The sequence below is a fragment of the Syngnathus leptorhynchus genome, chromosome 17 (assembly GCF_054491065.1).
Source record: "Syngnathus leptorhynchus isolate UIUO chromosome 17, UIUO_Slep, whole genome shotgun sequence".
NCBI classification, from domain to species: Eukaryota; Metazoa; Chordata; class Actinopteri; order Syngnathiformes; family Syngnathidae; genus Syngnathus; species Syngnathus leptorhynchus.
This window is the reverse complement of record NC_141211.1, coordinates 4,221,898-4,240,774: the sequence shown is the minus strand read 5'-3', so window position 1 is coordinate 4,240,774 and position 18,877 is coordinate 4,221,898. Positions and strand designations below refer to the sequence as shown.

The following is an 18,877-nucleotide window of genomic DNA, read 5'->3' as shown; positions in this document are numbered from 1 at the left end:
TTTTATTTTCGTATTTGAACAAATTGCTTCGACGATTTAACGTCGTCGTTTACTAATGGAACGAATCATACTACACTTGTCTGAACACGGTTTGTTTATGAGTACGGTGAAAAATAATGTACTTGTGGTTGGTCGTAATCGTTGTTGTGGCATATCTGTTTTGTTTAAAATGCATTTATTATCGACATCGGCGATCTTTAAAACATGGAATCCATGCGTTAGCTAAGTTAGAAACATATGGATCTGATATTAACTGTCTCGTTGTAACCGCGCATCCGGATGATGAATGCATGTTCTTTGGACCAACGATCATCCGACTTGTTGAATGTAATGTCAACGTGCATTTGCTCTGTTTATCGGAAGGTACGGTAAAACCACATTTCTATGAAGTCTACTTTATTATGAGTAGTTGTGTGTTCGCTGAATTTAAGATGAACAGGGATCCAAAATTGATATTATTGTGCACTGGGGGAGTTTGAGCTAGGCAACTTTTAATAAATAAAAAAAATTGTGATACCTTACATTTAACACTCCTACATTTCAATGCACCTGCAATCTTATGTATCCAACACCAATTTGCTTACAGGGAACTACTACAATCAAGGTGCTCAGCGTAAACAAGAACTTTTCAACAGCTGTGCTAAACTGGGGATACCATCCTCAAGAATTACCATACTAGACCACAAGTAAGCAAATTTCACATATGTAATAATGTATTTTAAAAAGATGCCACCATGTACCAGCTCCAAGCATTCACCATTCGATATTAATCTCCTTAATCACGACCACGTGTAATGATGCGAAAAGAGAAGTTCTTGTAAGAGCACAGCTTCCGTCAAAAATGTTTATTAAATTACCCCCAGGCTGCTACCCAACTATGGATTTGTCTGTGTGTGTATGTCTGTCAGCGACTGTATCTGAACTTTGATCTCAGAACTGGATTGGAGCCCATTTTCCCCCTTCTGTGTATTCTGATGTTTGAGCACCCACTTAACCAGCACTTGGCAAACTCCAGCCCCACACACATTTGACTTCATGCTCGCTCTCTCACCGCTCTCCTACCTAACCCTCGCACGCCCCCAACTCCAGTCGGCTACATTTTGGCAAAGCTCTGAAGCACTGCTAATGTAGCTCGTACCACCACACTATCTCACTGAATGTGAGCGCCTCGTGCTTTGTGGCTAACCACACTTTGCTCTTAACTATCTCTGTCTTAAACTTCCATGGGTCACATGCAGAAAAATCCACTGACTGCATTATTTGGTCTGCCAATAAGATAATCATATAATTTGATGGAAGACGTGTCGGCACCTCTGATGGGGAATACACGTGTACTGTATTAAAAGGAATAACTAACTCTTGCAGTTTAACTTCTAAGTAGCTGCACAGACAGCAGATGTTTATCCTACGAGCAAGTACGGTTTACCAAAAGTGTCCTTTTGCTCTCTCTCTCTCTCCCCCCCCTGTCACAACTGTAACTTGGAACTCTAAGACAGAATGTCAGATGACATGTAAATCCAGTTTGAAAATGGGATTTTCCCATTATTGCTTATGAATAGGACAGCTGTGTTGACAGAATTTGGGGCCCCAGTGCATTTTGTGGCCATTGTGATCAAGCTGGATCGGAACACGCTCGGCTGCCTCTGCACTCGCACTGGCTTGACCTCGGTCTGCTCCCGGCAGATTAGAACTTCTTACTGCACAAACCTAACAGTGTCGTCTTTTATCAAACTGAACCTAGACTTCCCCTGACATTTCTCGTCAATGAATTCAGCTTGTGTTTTAATCCCCGTGTCAAATATCTCAAATGCACGTCATATCTAAAATGCACGACAGGCGTACGATTCATGAATCAACCAACCTTTTCTGGTTCAATTGGAACTGGTTCTCGTCATGCTATGACCACACAAAAAAATGGATTAACACGACTACGCTGAGTTTTGAGTGTCACAAAAATGTCATCAGCAAGAATTGCTATACAAAGAGAGGTACAGAATGGCAATCCTTAGAAAATCGACATGTCCATTTGGCTAAAGTTCGGCAGCTGCACATAAAACGCCTGCAAAAAATTAGGCATCCACATGGAAAGCTACAAGTACGTAGGTTATTTTCGGACATTTTGCTGCGTTGCCATAGTGACGCCAACACTTGGTCTGCTTGAGGAAAGGTCAGGTATCTTGTGTCTTTTGTTCATTTCCAACATCCCTCCCACCCAGAAACCAAATGTCTAAAATAACAGCTGAATGAATGCAGTAGTGAGAAAAATAGCAAATAATTAACTGTGTTGAACTTTTTGGGAGGGTTGAAGCCAAATCCAGGAAAGAAATGATAAAATGTTGCCTTTGGCTGGAGTCTAAATTGAAACATCTTATTAATTTGAGGCAGAATACATTTGGCTGTTCTGTTAGCATAGTTGTCCTATTCAAAAGGTCCAAACACATGATGCTATGTTCCACATGATGGCTAGGAACTGCAGCCCCTCCTCCCTCTGACACCGCGACCCCAAAGCCTGACCCTCACTGGCCAGCCTCACTGCCAATAGTTATGTGACCTAATCCATCACTTCCCCCAACTTGCTCAACTGTCCTGACTCATTGTTTGCGACAAAAGGAAGGGGAACGGGAGTAGACGTGACCCCGCAACCACCCTTTGCTTTATGCACGCACATTTATCTCAGGCAGGCAACTTAAATGGGGGGGGGGTGCAATTTTTCATCACTGGTGGGGCTAAGGGGGCAACACTTTCTCATTATTGCAGAAAATTGTCACTCCTGTGAGATTACAACCCAGACATGACTAGTCTTAATAAAATTCTGATGTAATATGACTGCAACCGAGTGAAGCCAAAGTGCTTTTCTTTTGCCTTCCAGGAATCTTCCAGATGATCCCAAAGCAGAATGGAGAGTCTCCCTGGTCAGCTCTATAATTGTGAAGCACTTGAGAGCTCATACATTCCACGTGGTATACATACCTCAAGTCATAGCCTCCTTTTGATTTCCTGTGTGATAACTCATACTTTTCATTCTGCCAAGGCAATCTATTTGTTTCAGCATGTTTTAGAACCACAACATTCTTGCCCCTAATTCTGTTTTGCTGTGGTTTCTATAAAAATTCTGAAACACTACCTATTATTTCTGTTCAAGCATGACGGGATTTTGAGCCTTCCTAAAATATAAGCAAGATTCATATCAATCCCGAGTGTGAATATGCTACATAGCAACTGCCAAGTTTTAAGGCATTTTTTTTTCTCCCACATGCTCAAAGGTTCAAGCGTGCACACAGAAAAAAAAATGGCCTCTAAATATCAGGTGGCAGATGCCAAGTACCTCCACAGACAGAGTTAGAAAGCCGACAGCTAACCAGGAAAATTGTTCTCGCTTTGGATTTGTCTTCACACACTTTTGGATACACAGATTGTGTCCTTCTAACCACAAAGTGACATTTTTGTTGTTGTTGTTTCAGGTGCTGACCTTCGATGGAAGAGGAGTCAGTGGCCATAGCAATCACGTAGCTATCTATAAAGCTGTCAGGTAGATTGAATTTCAAGGCTTGTTTGGTGTTTTTAATCCAATGACATTTCCCCCTTAGTCAATCATTAAAAATCATCTTACACAACATGGAGGAAAAAAAAAAAAGGCACATGGAAACAATTATTTTGCCAAAAACAGTGAACCTTGTGCATTTTCACAATGTTTTTTCAGAACTGCTATACATGCCAAAAATAATTCTCAAAAGCAGTCTGCTGTGCTCTCAAATAGAAGCAATAAATCCGGACACTAAATTGGTGAAGTGGGACCGCTCTGGTTTGGGAGTATGACCAAACAAGCTTTTTTCTCCTGGCAGAAACGTACTTTTTTTTATTTTATTTTTTTTAAATCTTCATATCAGATTAGTCTTGGTCACAAATCTTTCACTTCAGTTGTGTTTTTTTTTTTTATCCAACTACATAGCCTAATTTTTTCAGACATTGATTACATTTGTATTCTAATCACAAATCTATCATCTTTTTGTCATGTCAACATTTTTTTTTCTTCTTTCTCCTCCCTCAGGCACATCGCTTCCACTCACCAACTATCTAAAGGTAATTTTTGTACTTGTGACAATATATGGTTCTTTTGAGCTATACTGGAAGAAAATATGTAATGTACATTATCAGCATTAATGTCAGGTTCAATAATGCTGATAATGTGCATTTGGGGCGAGTTATATTTTGTTTGTTACGATATAGCGCCCCCTTGTGCACACCACGGATGCAAGTGATTTTTATTTGTACTAAAGAGTATACATATAAATATACTTTGTATTCACAAGGGAATTTGGGATTTTCAATATTTTGGGGCCAGTATCAGAAAAAAAACTAAATACTGATAACAGATTTAAAAGGAAAGAATTGATCCAAATTCAGTCTCATTTAATTGTCCATAATGAGCTTTAGGACCACTTTAGTGATTCGTTTTCAAAATATTGGACAAATGAGTCTTCAATTAACCTAAAATGCATCTTTTTGAAATGTGGGAGGGAGTCGAGGGAAACTGGGGCAACACGTGAACAGACTGAGAGCTAGTCAGGTCAACAGGGGCTGTTGCAATTAATCATGTCGCAATAGTCAGCACAGTTGCCAGGCTCCATCGAACGCAACCTTCAGTGAGTCATCTAAAAACCAGCAGGCTAGTCATCAATCATGCTCAAACAGGTTTTACAGCTTTAAACTGAATGGACTGAGTAACACGTCATCTGTCTGACTAACCTGACACGTGATAAAGCTTCACGTGACTATACAGCAAGTTAACCTAATAGAGATTTAAACCATTTTGGCCGATGCATGGGTTTTTAATTTCATTTACAGAAAGCAGTTTGAAATTTGGTTGATTTAAATAAACAATTCGATAAAATATGTCATTTGAGAAAATGATCAAGGCGGATTTATAATAAATTCAGGAGATCCTAAAAAAGGCAGATTAGTTCAAACATTGACATTGCATCATAAAAGAGAGCAAACCACTTTCTTGGAAATAAGTGAACCACTACACTGTCTGAATCAAAATGTTGGCAGAAAAAAGGGTTGTCAACAAGATAAAAAAAATGTGTCTAAAAGCACAGTTTAATTTTTAACAAGTTGGATGTGTGTGTGTGTGTGTGTCTATAGTTAAGTCCAATGTAATTTAACAGCCAGGGTCATATAAGGACGCTGTATTATTTTCAATTCCGCTAACGTGCCAGGAAAGGTTGGCATTAATAATAATCATCTGCAAATGTGCTGCTGAACATGAACCAAAAACTTTCTTCCTGTTCCCTAGACTGCTGTTTGTTCTCCTTAGTAACTGTCAGTCTGCTAAGGAAATATGTTTCCTTCCTGGAACTTCCTGTGAGCTGGCTGCTTCCTTCATCGCTCTGCTGCATAATAGGCTCAAAGGGCTACAGGCAGTGCAAAGTAAGCCATGTACAGAACAGCAAAGACAGTTTGACCGCTATTATCTGTTTTTCAATTTTCAAAACTTTCTTTTTCCCAGGCTGCCATGCTTTGTCATCGCACTCAACTGGTTTGGTTTCGGTATCTGTACGTCACTTTCTCACGCTACATGTTCGTTAATACATTCCAGATGATTCCACGGGGACCAAAAGTTAATCAAATGTATTAGGATTTTATACTGATAGCTATTTATGACTTGAATAAGCTGACCTAAATAAACTCATAAGAGTTTTGCCTAAAAAATAAGCACAATTTTAATATGTTCAATCATTCTTGTGAAAAAGAAAAGTCAATCTGCACTGTATTTTACGCTGCTCAAAATACTGAGGGTTTTTTTTTTTTTTTATACCACAGCAAACTTATTTTGTCTCTTCCAGTTGACTGCCCTTCTTTTGTTTTGACATGTCTTTGATTGTCTTGTGTGCTTTCATGCTTTCCTCCCATTTGTCCCCCATGAATTTCTCTACTGTAACACTTTGCACTGTGCCTAGATCCAGACAGTGTGGAGCCACCCCTGAAAAGGACATAATGGAAAAAAATAAAATAAAGATCAAGATAAATTTTAACAAAATTGTTTGCGTCCTATTTTTTACGTTATTTTTTTTATTTATTGGATTGCCGTCCGTATTTGCCTGTCATGTAAAATCTGTTTACGCCTGTTGGTCTACACCAAACTCACACTATGCTCAGTTGGGTGTTTGCAGTATAAAGAAAACATGTTTACATTACATGGAGATGGTGTGAGAATCATTATGTGGTGCGTCAACAATTCTCACTCGTACCGTATCCATCAGGGTTGGAGCGTGGTGTGTAGAAACTCTGAACGCCACACTTTTTACAGAAGGTGTGCTTTGCAGTGTGAGTATTGAACGTATAAGTGGTCAGATGATCCTCGCCCTAGGAAAAGAAAAAGATTAAAACATGACTATTTTTATTTATTTTTTTGCCGTCATAAACTCTTTGGAAAAACAGAATCCCAACCTGCAAAAGAGTAAAGTTGGCCTTTGGGACAATGAAATGACGGTTTTGTTTCTTTGTGCAAATACTACAGCTGGAAATGACAAAGACAAGGTCAACAAAAGTTATGTTTTTGCATACTGGTGAAAAATAAATACCCATACTTGCAGTCAAAAACATTGAGGTCTGGAGCGCTCCAGACTTCAAACCTAACAGCTCCACAATGGCAGCCACCGGTATGTTTCACAAGAGCCATTCTGAAACAAACAGAAGTTATCACAATGAAGTCATTTATATTTCCAAACAGTTACATGAACGGTGATTGTATTCACCTAACTTTAGAAAGTTCCAGCAAAACTGGACCAACTTGCTTTGCGCAACCTACGGACCCAAAGGTCCATCACATGTCATTTACATAACAAAAATATCCTCATTCTCAGCTACTGATTCCTCCCAGATCTATTCAAATGGGATCATCGCAAATATCTTTGTTGTCCAGAGAGGTGAATAAATGGCCTTCACGTGAAAAAGCACTTTTTACAAGTACATGGGATGGGCTTTTTCCTGGAAGATTTTTGAGGCCAGCTAATTATTTCCAAGCATGGAGGAGGGCAAAGTACAGCTGACTTGCACAAACACATTCCCTCCTGGGTTGAACTAGTTCAGCCTGACACATAGTTCTGTGTTGGAAAACTCTTGACGCGGTGCATCACGGGTTGGGTGTCGTGTGACATGCTGCGAGATGATACGCTATGACCCAGATACATGAATATAATCTCTATCTTATCAAATCATCAACCACATATAGAAAGCCACAAGGCCTTATACAGATATTTAGGCGCTTTGTTTTAGTTTATTATTTTTTATGACAAATTGAAGGGTGTCTGAACTTGACTTTGGCCCTTGGTGTCTTGACACTTTTGTATACATTTGAAAATATGTACAGTACTTTCTACAAGTTACATTACTAAAATAGACTTAATTCAACCTCTGGATGAATACAGGACATTAAAAAAAAGGGCAGATACAGATAAAACAGTTATCATAAAATTCATTTATATTGTTGGGACCTAATTACACTTGCGTCTGTACTTTTCTACTCAGAAGTCAAACATAGGTACTCCAACCCAAAAAAATTTACTAAGTGGCAGTCCTCACCCAGAGACTAAAATAACACAAACTGGTAGCACAAGAGACTAAAATAACACAAGCTGGTAGCACGTGTTTACCAGTCACGTTTCAACCAACAGATACAGACAAATGGGACCAAATTAATCCCTAGCATTTTGTCGTCTCACCTTGTGCCGTTTAGTCAGGTTTACACGACAAAAAACACAACAAAGGCGAGACAAAGTCTGATAAAGTCGAGTTGTGTCTTGTTTGTTGTTCTGATGATACTCGTCGACATTTTAGGTTACTTACTGCTCAGCAACCAATGACAAATCAAACAAACAATCTCTCCGTCCAATCAAAGCAGGAAGATTCGAGAAGCCGAGATCCTTCCAGAAAAATCCAAGAAGGACCTTATTACCATGCAATATTATTCCGCCGGGCTCTCAAAGTTGTTTTTTTTAAAGTCGTTTTATAATGTTTCTGTCGTTGTTATCCGATCGTGTTTATTATTAAAACGTACTTTGAATGTACCGAGTGTCAACAAAATTGACCATACGGATTGGAATACGGTCTGTCAGGGATGTTGCGTACTATTTTTTACTGCGGATGGATATTGTCTATGACGTGGCAGTAGCTACTGTATATAAAGGCGGTTTCCTATCTGCGTTGCAGTAGAGCTCGACAACGCACCACTTTCGCTACATAACAGAAGTTGAGTTGTTCCGGCGCTTCCTTTCCAAGGTATTTATTTTATATATTTTATATTTATCTGTATACATTATTTGTCTCTGGCGAGAATTAGATCGTTTTGGGGTTCTACACATTAGCTTACTTACCTGGTCTTATAACTGATGGTGACGCATTTTAAAACAAATAATGTAACGAAACTCACAAACTACTATATGACAGTTCTTTAACTATATTACATAGTCGTCAATTTCATCGGGTTTTCTTTTATTTTTTGGGGGGGGGGGGCAATGGGGGCTGTTAACAGTAGCAGTGACTCGACATTTTCAGTGGAAGCTTCCATAATGGGCGACGGCAACTGAACAAAAGGGAGTCGACAAGATCTCAAAATGGCGCTGTCTACATGAGCGCTAATGGATTTTGTTTTAATCTCACCTTTACATTCAATAGGTTTATTAAAATAAAATTACATTTAAATTGTTTTGTTAAAAAAATCAAATTTCACTTTGGAGTTTTGAGAGAGGGTTTTAATGTTCTACCTTTTTATCTTTAAATCATTAGGTTGAAACATGCAGATCTTTGTGAAGACTCTTACCGGCAAGACCATCACCCTTGAGGTTGAGCCCAGTGACACCATTGAGAATGTCAAGGCCAAAATCCAGGACAAAGAAGGCATTCCCCCTGACCAGCAGAGGTTGATCTTCGCTGGGAAGCAGCTAGAAGATGGCCGCACCCTGTCTGACTACAACATCCAAAAGGAGTCCACCCTCCATCTTGTCCTGCGTCTGCGTGGTGGCATGCAGATCTTCGTGAAGACCCTCACTGGCAAGACCATCACCCTTGAGGTTGAGCCCAGTGACACCATTGAGAATGTCAAGGCCAAAATCCAGGACAAAGAAGGCATTCCCCCTGACCAGCAGAGGTTGATCTTTGCCGGCAAGCAGCTAGAAGATGGCCGCACCCTGTCTGACTACAACATCCAAAAGGAGTCCACCCTCCATCTTGTCCTGCGTCTGCGTGGTGGCATGCAAATCTTCGTAAAGACCCTTACTGGCAAGACCATCACCCTTGAGGTTGAGCCCAGTGACACCATTGAGAATGTCAAGGCCAAAATCCAGGACAAAGAAGGCATTCCCCCTGACCAGCAGAGGTTGATCTTTGCCGGCAAGCAGCTAGAAGATGGCCGCACCCTCTCTGACTACAACATCCAGAAAGAGTCCACCCTCCATCTTGTCCTCCGACTTAGAGGTGGTATGCAGATCTTTGTGAAGACCCTCACTGGCAAGACCATCACCCTTGAGGTTGAGCCCAGTGACACCATTGAAAATGTCAAGGCCAAGATCCAGGACAAGGAAGGCATTCCCCCCGACCAGCAGAGGTTGATCTTCGCTGGCAAGCAACTGGAAGATGGCCGCACCCTGTCAGACTACAACATCCAGAAGGAGTCCACTCTCCATCTTGTCCTCCGACTTAGAGGTGGCATGCAGATCTTCGTGAAGACCCTCACAGGGAAGACCATCACCCTTGAGGTTGAGCCCAGTGACACCATTGAAAATGTCAAAGCCAAGATCCAGGACAAGGAAGGCATCCCCCCTGACCAGCAGAGGTTGATCTTTGCTGGCAAGCAGCTGGAAGATGGCCGCACCCTGTCAGACTACAACATCCAGAAGGAGTCCACCCTCCATCTTGTCCTGCGTCTTAGGGGTGGCATGCAGATCTTCGTTAAGACCCTCACAGGGAAGACAATCACCCTTGAGGTTGAGCCCAGTGACACTATTGAGAATGTCAAGGCTAAAATCCAGGACAAGGAAGGCATTCCCCCTGACCAGCAGAGGTTGATCTTTGCTGGGAAGCAGCTAGAAGATGGCCGCACCCTGTCAGACTACAACATCCAAAAGGAGTCCACCCTCCATCTTGTCCTGCGTCTGCGTGGTGGCATGCAGATCTTCGTTAAGACCCTCACTGGCAAGACCATCACCCTTGAGGTTGAGCCCAGCGACACCATTGAAAATGTCAAGGCCAAAATCCAGGACAAGGAAGGCATTCCCCCTGACCAGCAGAGGTTGATCTTCGCTGGCAAGCAGCTAGAAGATGGCCGCACCCTGTCAGACTACAACATCCAGAAGGAGTCCACCCTCCATCTTGTCCTGCGTCTGAGGGGTGGCCAGTAATTGGTTGCAATTCCATGTTTTTGTTTTGGCATTTGCCATGACCAACTCGTCATTTCTTGGAATAAATGAATAAAACTATCATTTTGATGTGTATTTTTTTTTTAAGCTTGTAATAAAATGGTTCAAAATACACATTTCACAAATTACTTGTGTAATTTAATACAAATACTATCATTGGGAACATTGTGAAGCCACTAAGGTAGCTAATGTAATAAGGTAGTGTTGCTATCTGTAGTATAAAGTGAAAAACAAGATCATTAACTCATTATGAAATATCTCTTACGTTTAAATGGCAAAAAGTCAAATTGGCCATTGCCTTAATCTGATCTACTGTAGCTAACATCTCAGATCTGATTCTGTATAAAGTCAAATGGGCTAACTTCAATGGTATTAATGGTGTTATTTGTGTATTTGGCCCCCAGGCCATCTTAAGTACAGTCAACATGGACCTGGAGCAACTTAAATTATACATCCACAAGTGATGCAGGCTCAGTGTTTTCATACTGTGAGAAGCACTGTACAAAACAGGTTAAAATGGAGGGAAGCAATTTTAAAATCTGCTCAATTACAGAAGTGAAGTTATATCTTAAAATATAGTAAAAGGGCATTTTTGTGAATATTGGTAGCTTTTACAATTCTAATATAGCATTTTTTCTAACAGCTGCACAATAGTCTATTTTACATTTACTATTTTCAGTTAAAAGAATTTGAAATGCATTTATTCCAAATCTTTACTCAGGATGATTGTTTGAACACCTCACCTGTAAGAACAGCCAAGCAGAGTAGAATCAATTGGTATTGAATGTAAGATGGGTTGATTTGATGTGGAACATCATTCCTGGCACCAAGCAGGTCTGCTGAAATACAATGTGGTTGTAATATAAATTAATAGCATTTTTTTTTAATGTATTGTTGCACAGTTTTTATATATTTTTTTAGAAACAACAAAATGAGCTTTAATCTTTTATTTCAACCATTTGCATTGAACATTTGACCATCACAGCAGATGCCTTTGAAATTAACTGAACTATTTTTGACTTGAACACAGAATTGCAACTGATTATTGGCCCCCCCTCAGACGCAGGACAAGATGGAGGGTGGACTCCTTCTGGATGTTGTAGTCAGACAGGGTGCGGCCATCTTCCAGTTGCTTGCCAGCGAAGATCAACCTCTGCTGGTCAGGGGGGATGCCTTCCTTGTCCTGGATCTTGGCTTTGACATTTTCAATGGTGTCACTGGGCTCAACCTCAAGGGTGATGGTCTTGCCAGTGAGGGTCTTCACAAAGATCTGCATGCCACCACGCAGACGCAGGACAAGATGGAGGGTGGACTCCTTCTGGATGTTGTAGTCGGACAGGGTGCGGCCATCTTCCAGTTGCTTGCCAGCGAAGATCAACCTCTGCTGGTCGGGGGGAATGCCTTCCTTGTCCTGGATCTTGGCCTTGACATTTTCAATGGTGTCACTGGGCTCAACCTCAAGGGTGATGGTCTTGCCAGTGAGGGTCTTCACAAAGATCTGCATACCACCTCTAAGTCGGAGGACAAGATGGAGGGTGGACTCTTTCTGGATGTTGTAGTCAGAGAGGGTGCGGCCATCTTCTAGCTGCTTGCCGGCAAAGATCAACCTCTGCTGGTCAGGGGGAATGCCTTCCTTGTCCTGGATTTTGGCCTTGACATTCTCAATGGTGTCACTGGGCTCAACCTCAAGGGTGATGGTCTTGCCAGTGAGGGTCTTCACGAAGATCTGCATGCCACCACGCAGACGCAGGACAAGATGGAGGGTGGACTCCTTTTGGATGTTGTAGTCTGACAGGGTGCGGCCATCTTCTAGCTGCTTACCAGCAAAGATCAACCTCTGCTGGTCAGGGGGGATGCCTTCCTTGTCCTGGATCTTGGCCTTGACATTCTCAATGGTGTCACTGGGCTCAACCTCAAGGGTGATAGTCTTGCCAGTAAGGGTCTTCACAAAGATCTGCATGTTTGCACCTTAAATGCATAAAAAATAGCAACTGTATTAAAAACCTGAACAGGAAAATGTGTTTCGATGTAAAACGCATAAAATGTCAACTGTATTAACCTGAACGAGGTATGAATCCATGGGATTTATTCATAAAATAATGTTAATAAACGGCAAATTTGGATTAATTGCAACAACTAAAGCATGTTAGGAGGGGGGGGGGGGGGGTATTCATCCGTTAACAATCGACCAGCGCCATTTTGAGACCTTGTTGACTTCATTATGTTCAGCTGCTGCCTACCATAAAGGACGATTATCACTGAAAATGTTGAGTCATTGCGATTGTCTACAGCTAACCATTGTTCAACAACCAACGACAGATTGTAAAAATCAAATCTTACACAGTGGTTCGTTAATCGAAAGAGCACACCCAAGTATCGTGACACTTTCTAAAATCAGTCACCGTTAAAACACAAAAGCAGCCGATGCTGAAGACCAGGTTAAAGTGTTTGCGAAAATGTGGAGGAAAACGATATAAATCAGGCCACAGACAGTTGAATCAACGAAACGAGCGAAATGAATTCCTACTTACAATAAAGTGACGATATTAAAGATTATGTTGGTCGTCCGTAGAGTCTTTGTTGCTTTCTACTAAAGTGATGAAGATGGCGCAAGCGTCGTTTTAAACTAGAGCCTGCCACGTCACTGGAAATATCCATCCGCATAAAAAAAAAAAAAAAAAAGTATTTTCATTCCCCGGAAGACAACTTTTCAACCTCTAGCGTTTATTTGCTTCACGCCTGTTATGCTTAAATTATATTTTAAGAATATGTACACAATCAATTATTAATAGCGTACTTATGAAACGATATTTTTGACAAGGGTTGCTCCGCGGATTAATATTACATCGGATGGGGTCCTTCGCGCTGGAATTTTCTTACAGGCGTATGGGAGGAATACGTTTGAAAAATTGTAAATGATTGGCAAAACGTAATTCTTGTTTTTTTTGGTGGGATTCTTTAAAAAAAAGAAATTGCGTAAAACCCTAAAACAACAGAATCTGGACTGTGACGTTTGGAAATTTTTGGGCCTTTCTCAACCACCTTGTGTTTGCATTTGCGATCTGGCAAAAGCCAAGAGTCCTAAAACTGCGGTCCTGAAACTGCGACGCAATTACACAATTCAGTCACTAGATGCCACTGTACCATAAAGAGGCGGAGATTACGTTTCTGTCTTCTCTGCAATAACAAATGAAAATTCCTGAACTAGATAGAAATAACCTCTTTCAATACACTAAACATGTTTTTATAACATTTACAGAACGTATTTTTTCAACTGTCTTTTTAAACAATTCACACTTATTTAAACAAGAGTAATGTACTCAGAGAGAAAGACCAAGAACAAAGAATAAAAATGTTTAACAGTATGTTTTGTGTGTGTATTTGCACTTTTTTTGTACTTTAGAATTTTACCTTGTCCTTTGTTGTCAGGTCGACATTGTAAATGAGCAATTGCCCCTTGCCATAATGAAAAATAAATAATTTAGATGGCACTTTTCTGATTTATTCCAGAAACAGAGGTCCGTAAAATTGATTATCGGCCCACAACTTCAAATGCAATTGTGCAAAAACTATTTGGCTTCAATATCACCTCCTTTTGAATGACCTGATAAATGAAGCCCCCCAAATAAAAGACAAACACTGAAGTTCAAAAAAATCATTGTAAAAGCCTGTTGGATGGTTGAATGTGTGCTCATGTTGCCTTCAGGCATGTTGGAGGAGCTTGTTGGAGTGACATTGCTTTTGACAAGTCAACCAGCTGAGGAGGGGACATGCACTGCCCGGTGCAGCTCCCTCACTCCCTCACTCCCTCTCACGACCACCGACATGGCCGGTTGGGGCACCTTCTTCTTTTCCCTCCTCAACTACAAGACGGAAAAGTATGTCATTGCAGAGAACAGGAAGATCGGAATACTATTTCGAATCTACCAACTGGCTGTGCTGGGATACATAATCGGGTAAGGTGCAATCATGTCTTGCCGCCCATTGTATTTGTCCAATGGTGCCTTTGCACAAACTAACCTTCCACAAAGTGATTCACAAAGTTAAAAATAGTTGTGCCTGTGCAAGTCCTGTGCTTTGCTCTGTTAAAGTGGCAGGGCATGTGTGTGGGGGTTATTTTATTATAAATACTTTGCAATCCTTCAATCTGATGTGACGTCACACCAGAGTATGTAAGGAAATTATGCAAAAGTGAAATTGTAGTGCTGCTTACAAGACAAACAGTAAATCCATGTTCTAAGAAAAGTTGATTAGAATACTCTAGATTAAAAAAAAAATGTCCGACAAAGAGTGAGCAGTTAGCACATCTGCCCCTCAGTTCTCAATTTGAATATCAATAATATCAAGTGAGACTTGATGACAAAACTCATGGCTGTTCCTCTATGCATTAGGTGGGTGTTTGTGATGAAGAAGGGCTACCAGGAAAAAGAGGAGGCCATCCAATCATCCGTCATCACCAAGCTCAAAGGCGTCACACTGACCAACAGCTCAGAGAGCGGCCTTCACCTGTGGAGCGCCGAGGACTACGTCATTCCGCCAAATGTACCGTATTTTAAAACTTCCCCTTGTCCAGAGAGAATATGACTTGACTGAATGTCATTAGTAGCAGAATATTGCCTGATGAGATTTACGTTTAACAGTATTGATCTTCCCCAGGGTTCGTTTAACCTTTTCCTTCTTCTTTAGAATGACTAAAACCTTCATTGTATTGTGCAGGGAGAGCAGGTTTTCTTCGTGGTTACAAATTACATTGAGACCCCCAATCAGAGGCTGGGCTTCTGTGCAGAGGTGAGGTCTCCGTGTTATTGAATGGGTCATTCCAGAATCGGAGGACAATTCAGCCAGCAAGCCAACCGTTCGTTTGATAATTTTCCATTTATGTTTTGAAGAAAAACTTGGAATAAACCATATGATTTGATTCATCCAACTCAGTCTCGTCTTATCGTATATTTTGTTGTGATTACAGATAATCAGGAACCTGAAAATATATATTTGAAAAACAGCTATTTTATAACAAAATTAGGTGCATTTTACTTCAATACTACTTTAATTTAATTACTACTGTAAGTACAATAACAGGACTTGGGTTGCAAATCAATGCTAATGTTAGCATTTTTTGCTCAAGCGTACATGGAAGCTGTATTAACTGCTAACTGGTTAAGAAAAAGAAGTAAAGAAAAACTTAGATATGAATGTCTTTTTATTGTAATGAGTTATTCTCGTTCTTTAAATTACTTTATTTAGTAGCAGGGTTGTGTGTTTGTGGAAAGACACAACTTCAGAGCATAATACTGTTTCAAATGTGTCTCGTTTAATAAATGTTATGACACAAGGAAGACGTAGCAATTAGCAATGAACTTATTTTATTTGCTATATTTCATCTATATGTGTGATCAAATGTGAGGGACAAATGACATTTTTTTTAGGAATGCCCAAGAGATATTTGGTATTTTACAGTAAATAATATTTCATCAATACTACAGTTTGTTTACATTTTGTCTCGGAAGCACCATAAAATCACACAAGTGCATGTTTCCGTAGTTTGCGCATTGATTCTTTGAATTTTGAGGGCCAGAAAATGTCTTCCAATTCTGTAATGGCCTAAATATCATCACTTCTGCATTTGGATGACCAAATATTATTTACACGTGCATTTACTGTGTGCATCACAGAGTTTCAAGGTACCAAATGGCCAATGTCTTAGTGATGATGACTGCACTGAGGGGGAAACTGTCATAGCAGGACATGGTGAGGAGCATTTCTTATCAATCATTATTAGTGTAAAAACACTTATACAGCAATCCTAATGATGTCATGTTTTGACAACATGCAATACAGTGGTACCTCGACTTTGAAGTTTTATTTGTACCAAGTGTGCCTTTAAGGGGTGTGGCCTAAGCATCTGCTCCTAATGAGTGTTTTTATGTTATATTTGTAAAGTCAACGTACCACTTATTGTAATTTATTTGGTACATGCATCTGATTTTCAATCGCCACTCTCTCAGCACTACCCAGCCAACAAACGTTGCTCTCTCCATCAGGAATTAAAACAGGCTTGTGTATAAACAGCACTGGCACTTGTGAGATTCATGCCTGGTGTCCTGTAGAGTACAGCAAGAGACCCATGTGGGTATCTCAAGACATTTTCACACCTTCTATTTTTTACCGATAAGTCCGTACCATTCTTTTTAAACAACTGTTTGGCTTCCTATCTTCCCTCCCCAGAGTGCCATTACTGAGCGAAGCCGAAAACTTCACCGTTTACATCAAGAACTTCATCAGGTTCCCAAAGTTTGAATTTTCAAAGTAAGTGGCGATAAGTGATGGCGTGCCTCAGATTTCAAGGCATCATTCCATAGATCAGTAAGCGAGCTGAGAAATATACGATGTGCCCCGTGCATGATTGAAATAGCTTAGAGTGCTTTCTATTAATACGCCCTGTGCATTGCACTCAGTGAGACAGTGAAGCAGTCATGCTAGATGCCCTTGACGGCGAGCCTAACTGTGGACAGGTGTCACACAAGATTGACCCCTTCTCATTTCAAGTGTTGTGGACAGATGGCACTAGTCATGGCAATAACATACATCATGAACTCATTGAAATGAAGCGCGTCTTTCTTCGGTTTCCTGACACTCGTCGTCTTTTTTGACGGGATGGAGGTAATCCGAAACTCCATTAACTGGCGTTGGTAAACTCGACAGTTGCTCGTAATGGGTTTTAAATGAAGGCAGGCATGCCAATGGTATGATCATATCCCAATGATAGATGGGGGTACTGCTTGAGTGCTGTAAGATGCTAAGCAGTCAGGTAAAAATGCTAATAAACATGATCAAACATTTGTAGAATTGATTTTTTATCGATTAATCGAATACCATTTTTTTTTGGGGGGGGGGGGGGGTTGCTGTCTTTACTTTCTTAGGTCCAATGTCCTTGATACAGCTGATGACAGCTACTTGAAAAGATGTTTCTACGACCAAGTGGACCATCCTTACTGTCCCATATTTCGACTTGGAGATCTGATCAAACGTGCTGGACACGACTTCCAGGACATGGCTGCAAAGGTACTAAGTGCCAGAATGTAATTGAATTTAATTAATTTAATGTTCTCCTTTTTCCAATATATAATCCAATGAGATTTTAATCTAAGTATAGCAGAGAAAAAAAACGTTTTATCTTCTGATTATTTTTTTGATTTTAGGGTGGGTCTGTTGGTATATTAATTGAGTGGTACTGCGATCTGGATAAGGACTACTCCAAGTGTAATCCAGAATACAGCTTCACTCGTTTGGACATGAATTTGAATAACTCTGTCACTTCAGGATACAACTTCAGGTATGTCACTCCAGTTCCCCCTTTTTTTTTTTTTTTTTCTCACTCAACCATCTGTTGTTCTTTTCCTTGCAGATATGCCAGATATTTTAAGGATCAAAATGGGGAAACATTTCGCACTTTGTATAAAGTATATGGAATTCGATTTGACATCATGATCAATGGCCAGGTTAGTAGGTGTAATTGGAGAAATTAGGAACAGAGAATTTCAGTATTTATCACTACGCTGAATATTTCTTGTTTTATTTTGCCTCTTGCAGGCTGGAAAATTCAACATTATTCCCACAATAATTGCCATTGGCTCGGGTGTTGCTCTTCTAGGAATAGTGAGTTATTGTCTTAATATCGTTGCGAAGTTTGAATTGCACTGTATGGAATGATATTGAGCATTTTGTGATTTTTTTTTAATTCTCCTTCCAGGGAGCCTTTGTATGTGATATGATCCTGCTGTACATGATGAACACCAGCTCCTTCTATCGAAACAAGAAATTTGAGATCATCAATTTCAAGTATGATTTATGCACCTCCCATTTTTGGAAAAACACTGATAGAATATAATCAATTGTTTTACTTCATATTCAAATCTCTGCCTCACTGCATATTACAGGAAAGAGCGCGAGTCAATCCGAGAGAAAAGGACTCGGAAATCCAGGAAACTGGCTGCAGAAAAAGAGGCTAGCAATTCCATAAAAAAGACAGAGGACATTGAAGCTATGGAGACTCCGAACAAGGCAATAAAAAATAAGCGGGGTCCCACCATTCCACGGAACACGGGCCAGCGGTACGCTACCACCCTCTCTCTGCAGGGTGCGGAAACAAAGCCTCATATCACATTCGCTTCAGACAATTGAAAACAAGATCAAAATGATCTTCAGCGATGGTCTCATCACCTTAGTGACATGGCTGTTGGATGTATTAAGTTTTATTTAAGGACTATAATTTGGCTTCCTTTTTAGAAGATAATTTTTCAAAACATTTGACATTTTTGTAAAAAAAAAAGTGTTTAATTGCTAAATTGATTTTTTTTTTTTAAATGAGCACGAGTTGATTGACCTATATTACTTTTTTTAATACCTGCCAATTTGGAGATCAGATTTGCTTCATCCGATTTCAATGACAAATTGCTGTCAAC

General features: G+C 40.3%; 4 protein-coding genes across 7 annotated transcripts; 2 read left to right on the top strand and 2 right to left on the bottom strand.

The window, feature by feature from the left end:
* The first annotated feature begins 56 nt into the window (after positions 1–56).
* pigl (phosphatidylinositol glycan anchor biosynthesis, class L) lies at positions 57–6,040 on the top strand. 2 transcript variants are annotated; one of them, XM_085936131.1, is made up of 7 exons: positions 62–363; positions 587–686; positions 2,870–2,960; positions 3,462–3,529; positions 4,049–4,080; positions 5,297–5,430; positions 5,510–6,040. In XM_085936131.1, exons 1-7 carry the CDS (start codon positions 117–119, stop codon positions 5,636–5,638), a joined length of 801 nt encoding a protein of 266 aa, XP_085792257.1. In that variant the 5' UTR covers positions 62–116; the 3' UTR covers positions 5,639–6,040. The 2 variants fall into 2 exon arrangements, with proteins under 2 accessions (XP_085792256.1, XP_085792257.1); XM_085936130.1 differs by having other exon boundaries at positions 57–363; positions 5,297–6,040.
* cenpv (centromere protein V) lies at positions 3,540–8,066 on the bottom strand. 3 transcript variants are annotated; one of them, XM_085936136.1, is made up of 5 exons: positions 7,849–8,066; positions 6,591–6,683; positions 6,451–6,520; positions 6,252–6,366; positions 3,540–5,983 (listed from the first exon to the last, which is right to left on the bottom strand). In XM_085936136.1, the coding sequence occupies exons 2-5, from the start codon at positions 6,680–6,682 to the stop codon at positions 5,829–5,831; spliced, it is 432 nt and encodes a 143-aa protein (XP_085792262.1). In that variant the 5' UTR covers position 6,683; positions 7,849–8,066; the 3' UTR covers positions 3,540–5,828. The 3 variants fall into 3 exon arrangements, with proteins under 3 accessions (XP_085792262.1, XP_085792261.1, XP_085792263.1); XM_085936135.1 differs by having other exon boundaries at positions 7,725–8,062; XM_085936137.1 differs by lacking the exon at positions 7,849–8,066 and adding an exon at positions 6,759–7,713.
* Positions 8,067–8,134: 68 nt separating this feature from the next.
* On the top strand, positions 8,135–18,611 carry LOC147043238 (polyubiquitin-like). The gene is given in 14 exon segments (XM_085936123.1): positions 8,135–8,280; positions 8,788–9,686; positions 9,831–9,832; positions 14,807–14,957; positions 15,132–15,203; positions 16,088–16,163; positions 16,457–16,541; positions 16,641–16,721; positions 17,336–17,477; positions 17,615–17,748; positions 17,821–17,961; positions 17,996–18,071; positions 18,166–18,254; positions 18,353–18,611. Coding segments are annotated over 13 exon segments (2,184 nt in total). The 5' UTR covers positions 8,135–8,280; positions 8,788–8,795; the 3' UTR covers positions 18,597–18,611.
* Positions 11,348–13,086, bottom strand: LOC147043239 (polyubiquitin-B). The gene is made up of 2 exons (XM_085936129.1): positions 12,947–13,086; positions 11,348–12,383 (listed from the first exon to the last, which is right to left on the bottom strand). Exon 2 carries the CDS (start codon positions 12,373–12,375, stop codon positions 11,458–11,460), a length of 918 nt encoding a protein of 305 aa, XP_085792255.1. The 5' UTR covers positions 12,376–12,383; positions 12,947–13,086; the 3' UTR covers positions 11,348–11,457.
* Positions 18,612–18,877: the final 266 nt, after the last annotated feature.

Coding starts and splice junctions, on each gene's coding strand:
- pigl (XM_085936130.1), top strand. CDS start 117: ATGTACTTGTGGTTGGTCGTAATCGTTGTTGTGGCATATCTGTTTTGT. Junction 364..586: donor TTTGCTCTGTTTATCGGAAG/GTACGGTAAAAC, acceptor ATTTGCTTACAG/GGAACTACTACAATCAAGGT. Junction 3,530..4,048: donor GCTATCTATAAAGCTGTCAG/GTAGATTGAATT, acceptor CTCCTCCCTCAG/GCACATCGCTTCCACTCACC.
- cenpv (XM_085936136.1), bottom strand. CDS start 6,682: ATGGCTCTTGTGAAACATACCGGTGGCTGCCATTGTGGAGCTGTTAGG. Junction 6,521..6,590: donor CTCAATGTTTTTGACTGCAA/GTATGGGTATTT, acceptor TGTCATTTCCAG/CTGTAGTATTTGCACAAAGA. Junction 6,367..6,450: donor CCAACTTTACTCTTTTGCAG/GTTGGGATTCTG, acceptor TTCTTTTCCTAG/GGCGAGGATCATCTGACCAC.
- LOC147043239 (XM_085936129.1), bottom strand. CDS start 12,375: ATGCAGATCTTTGTGAAGACCCTTACTGGCAAGACTATCACCCTTGAG.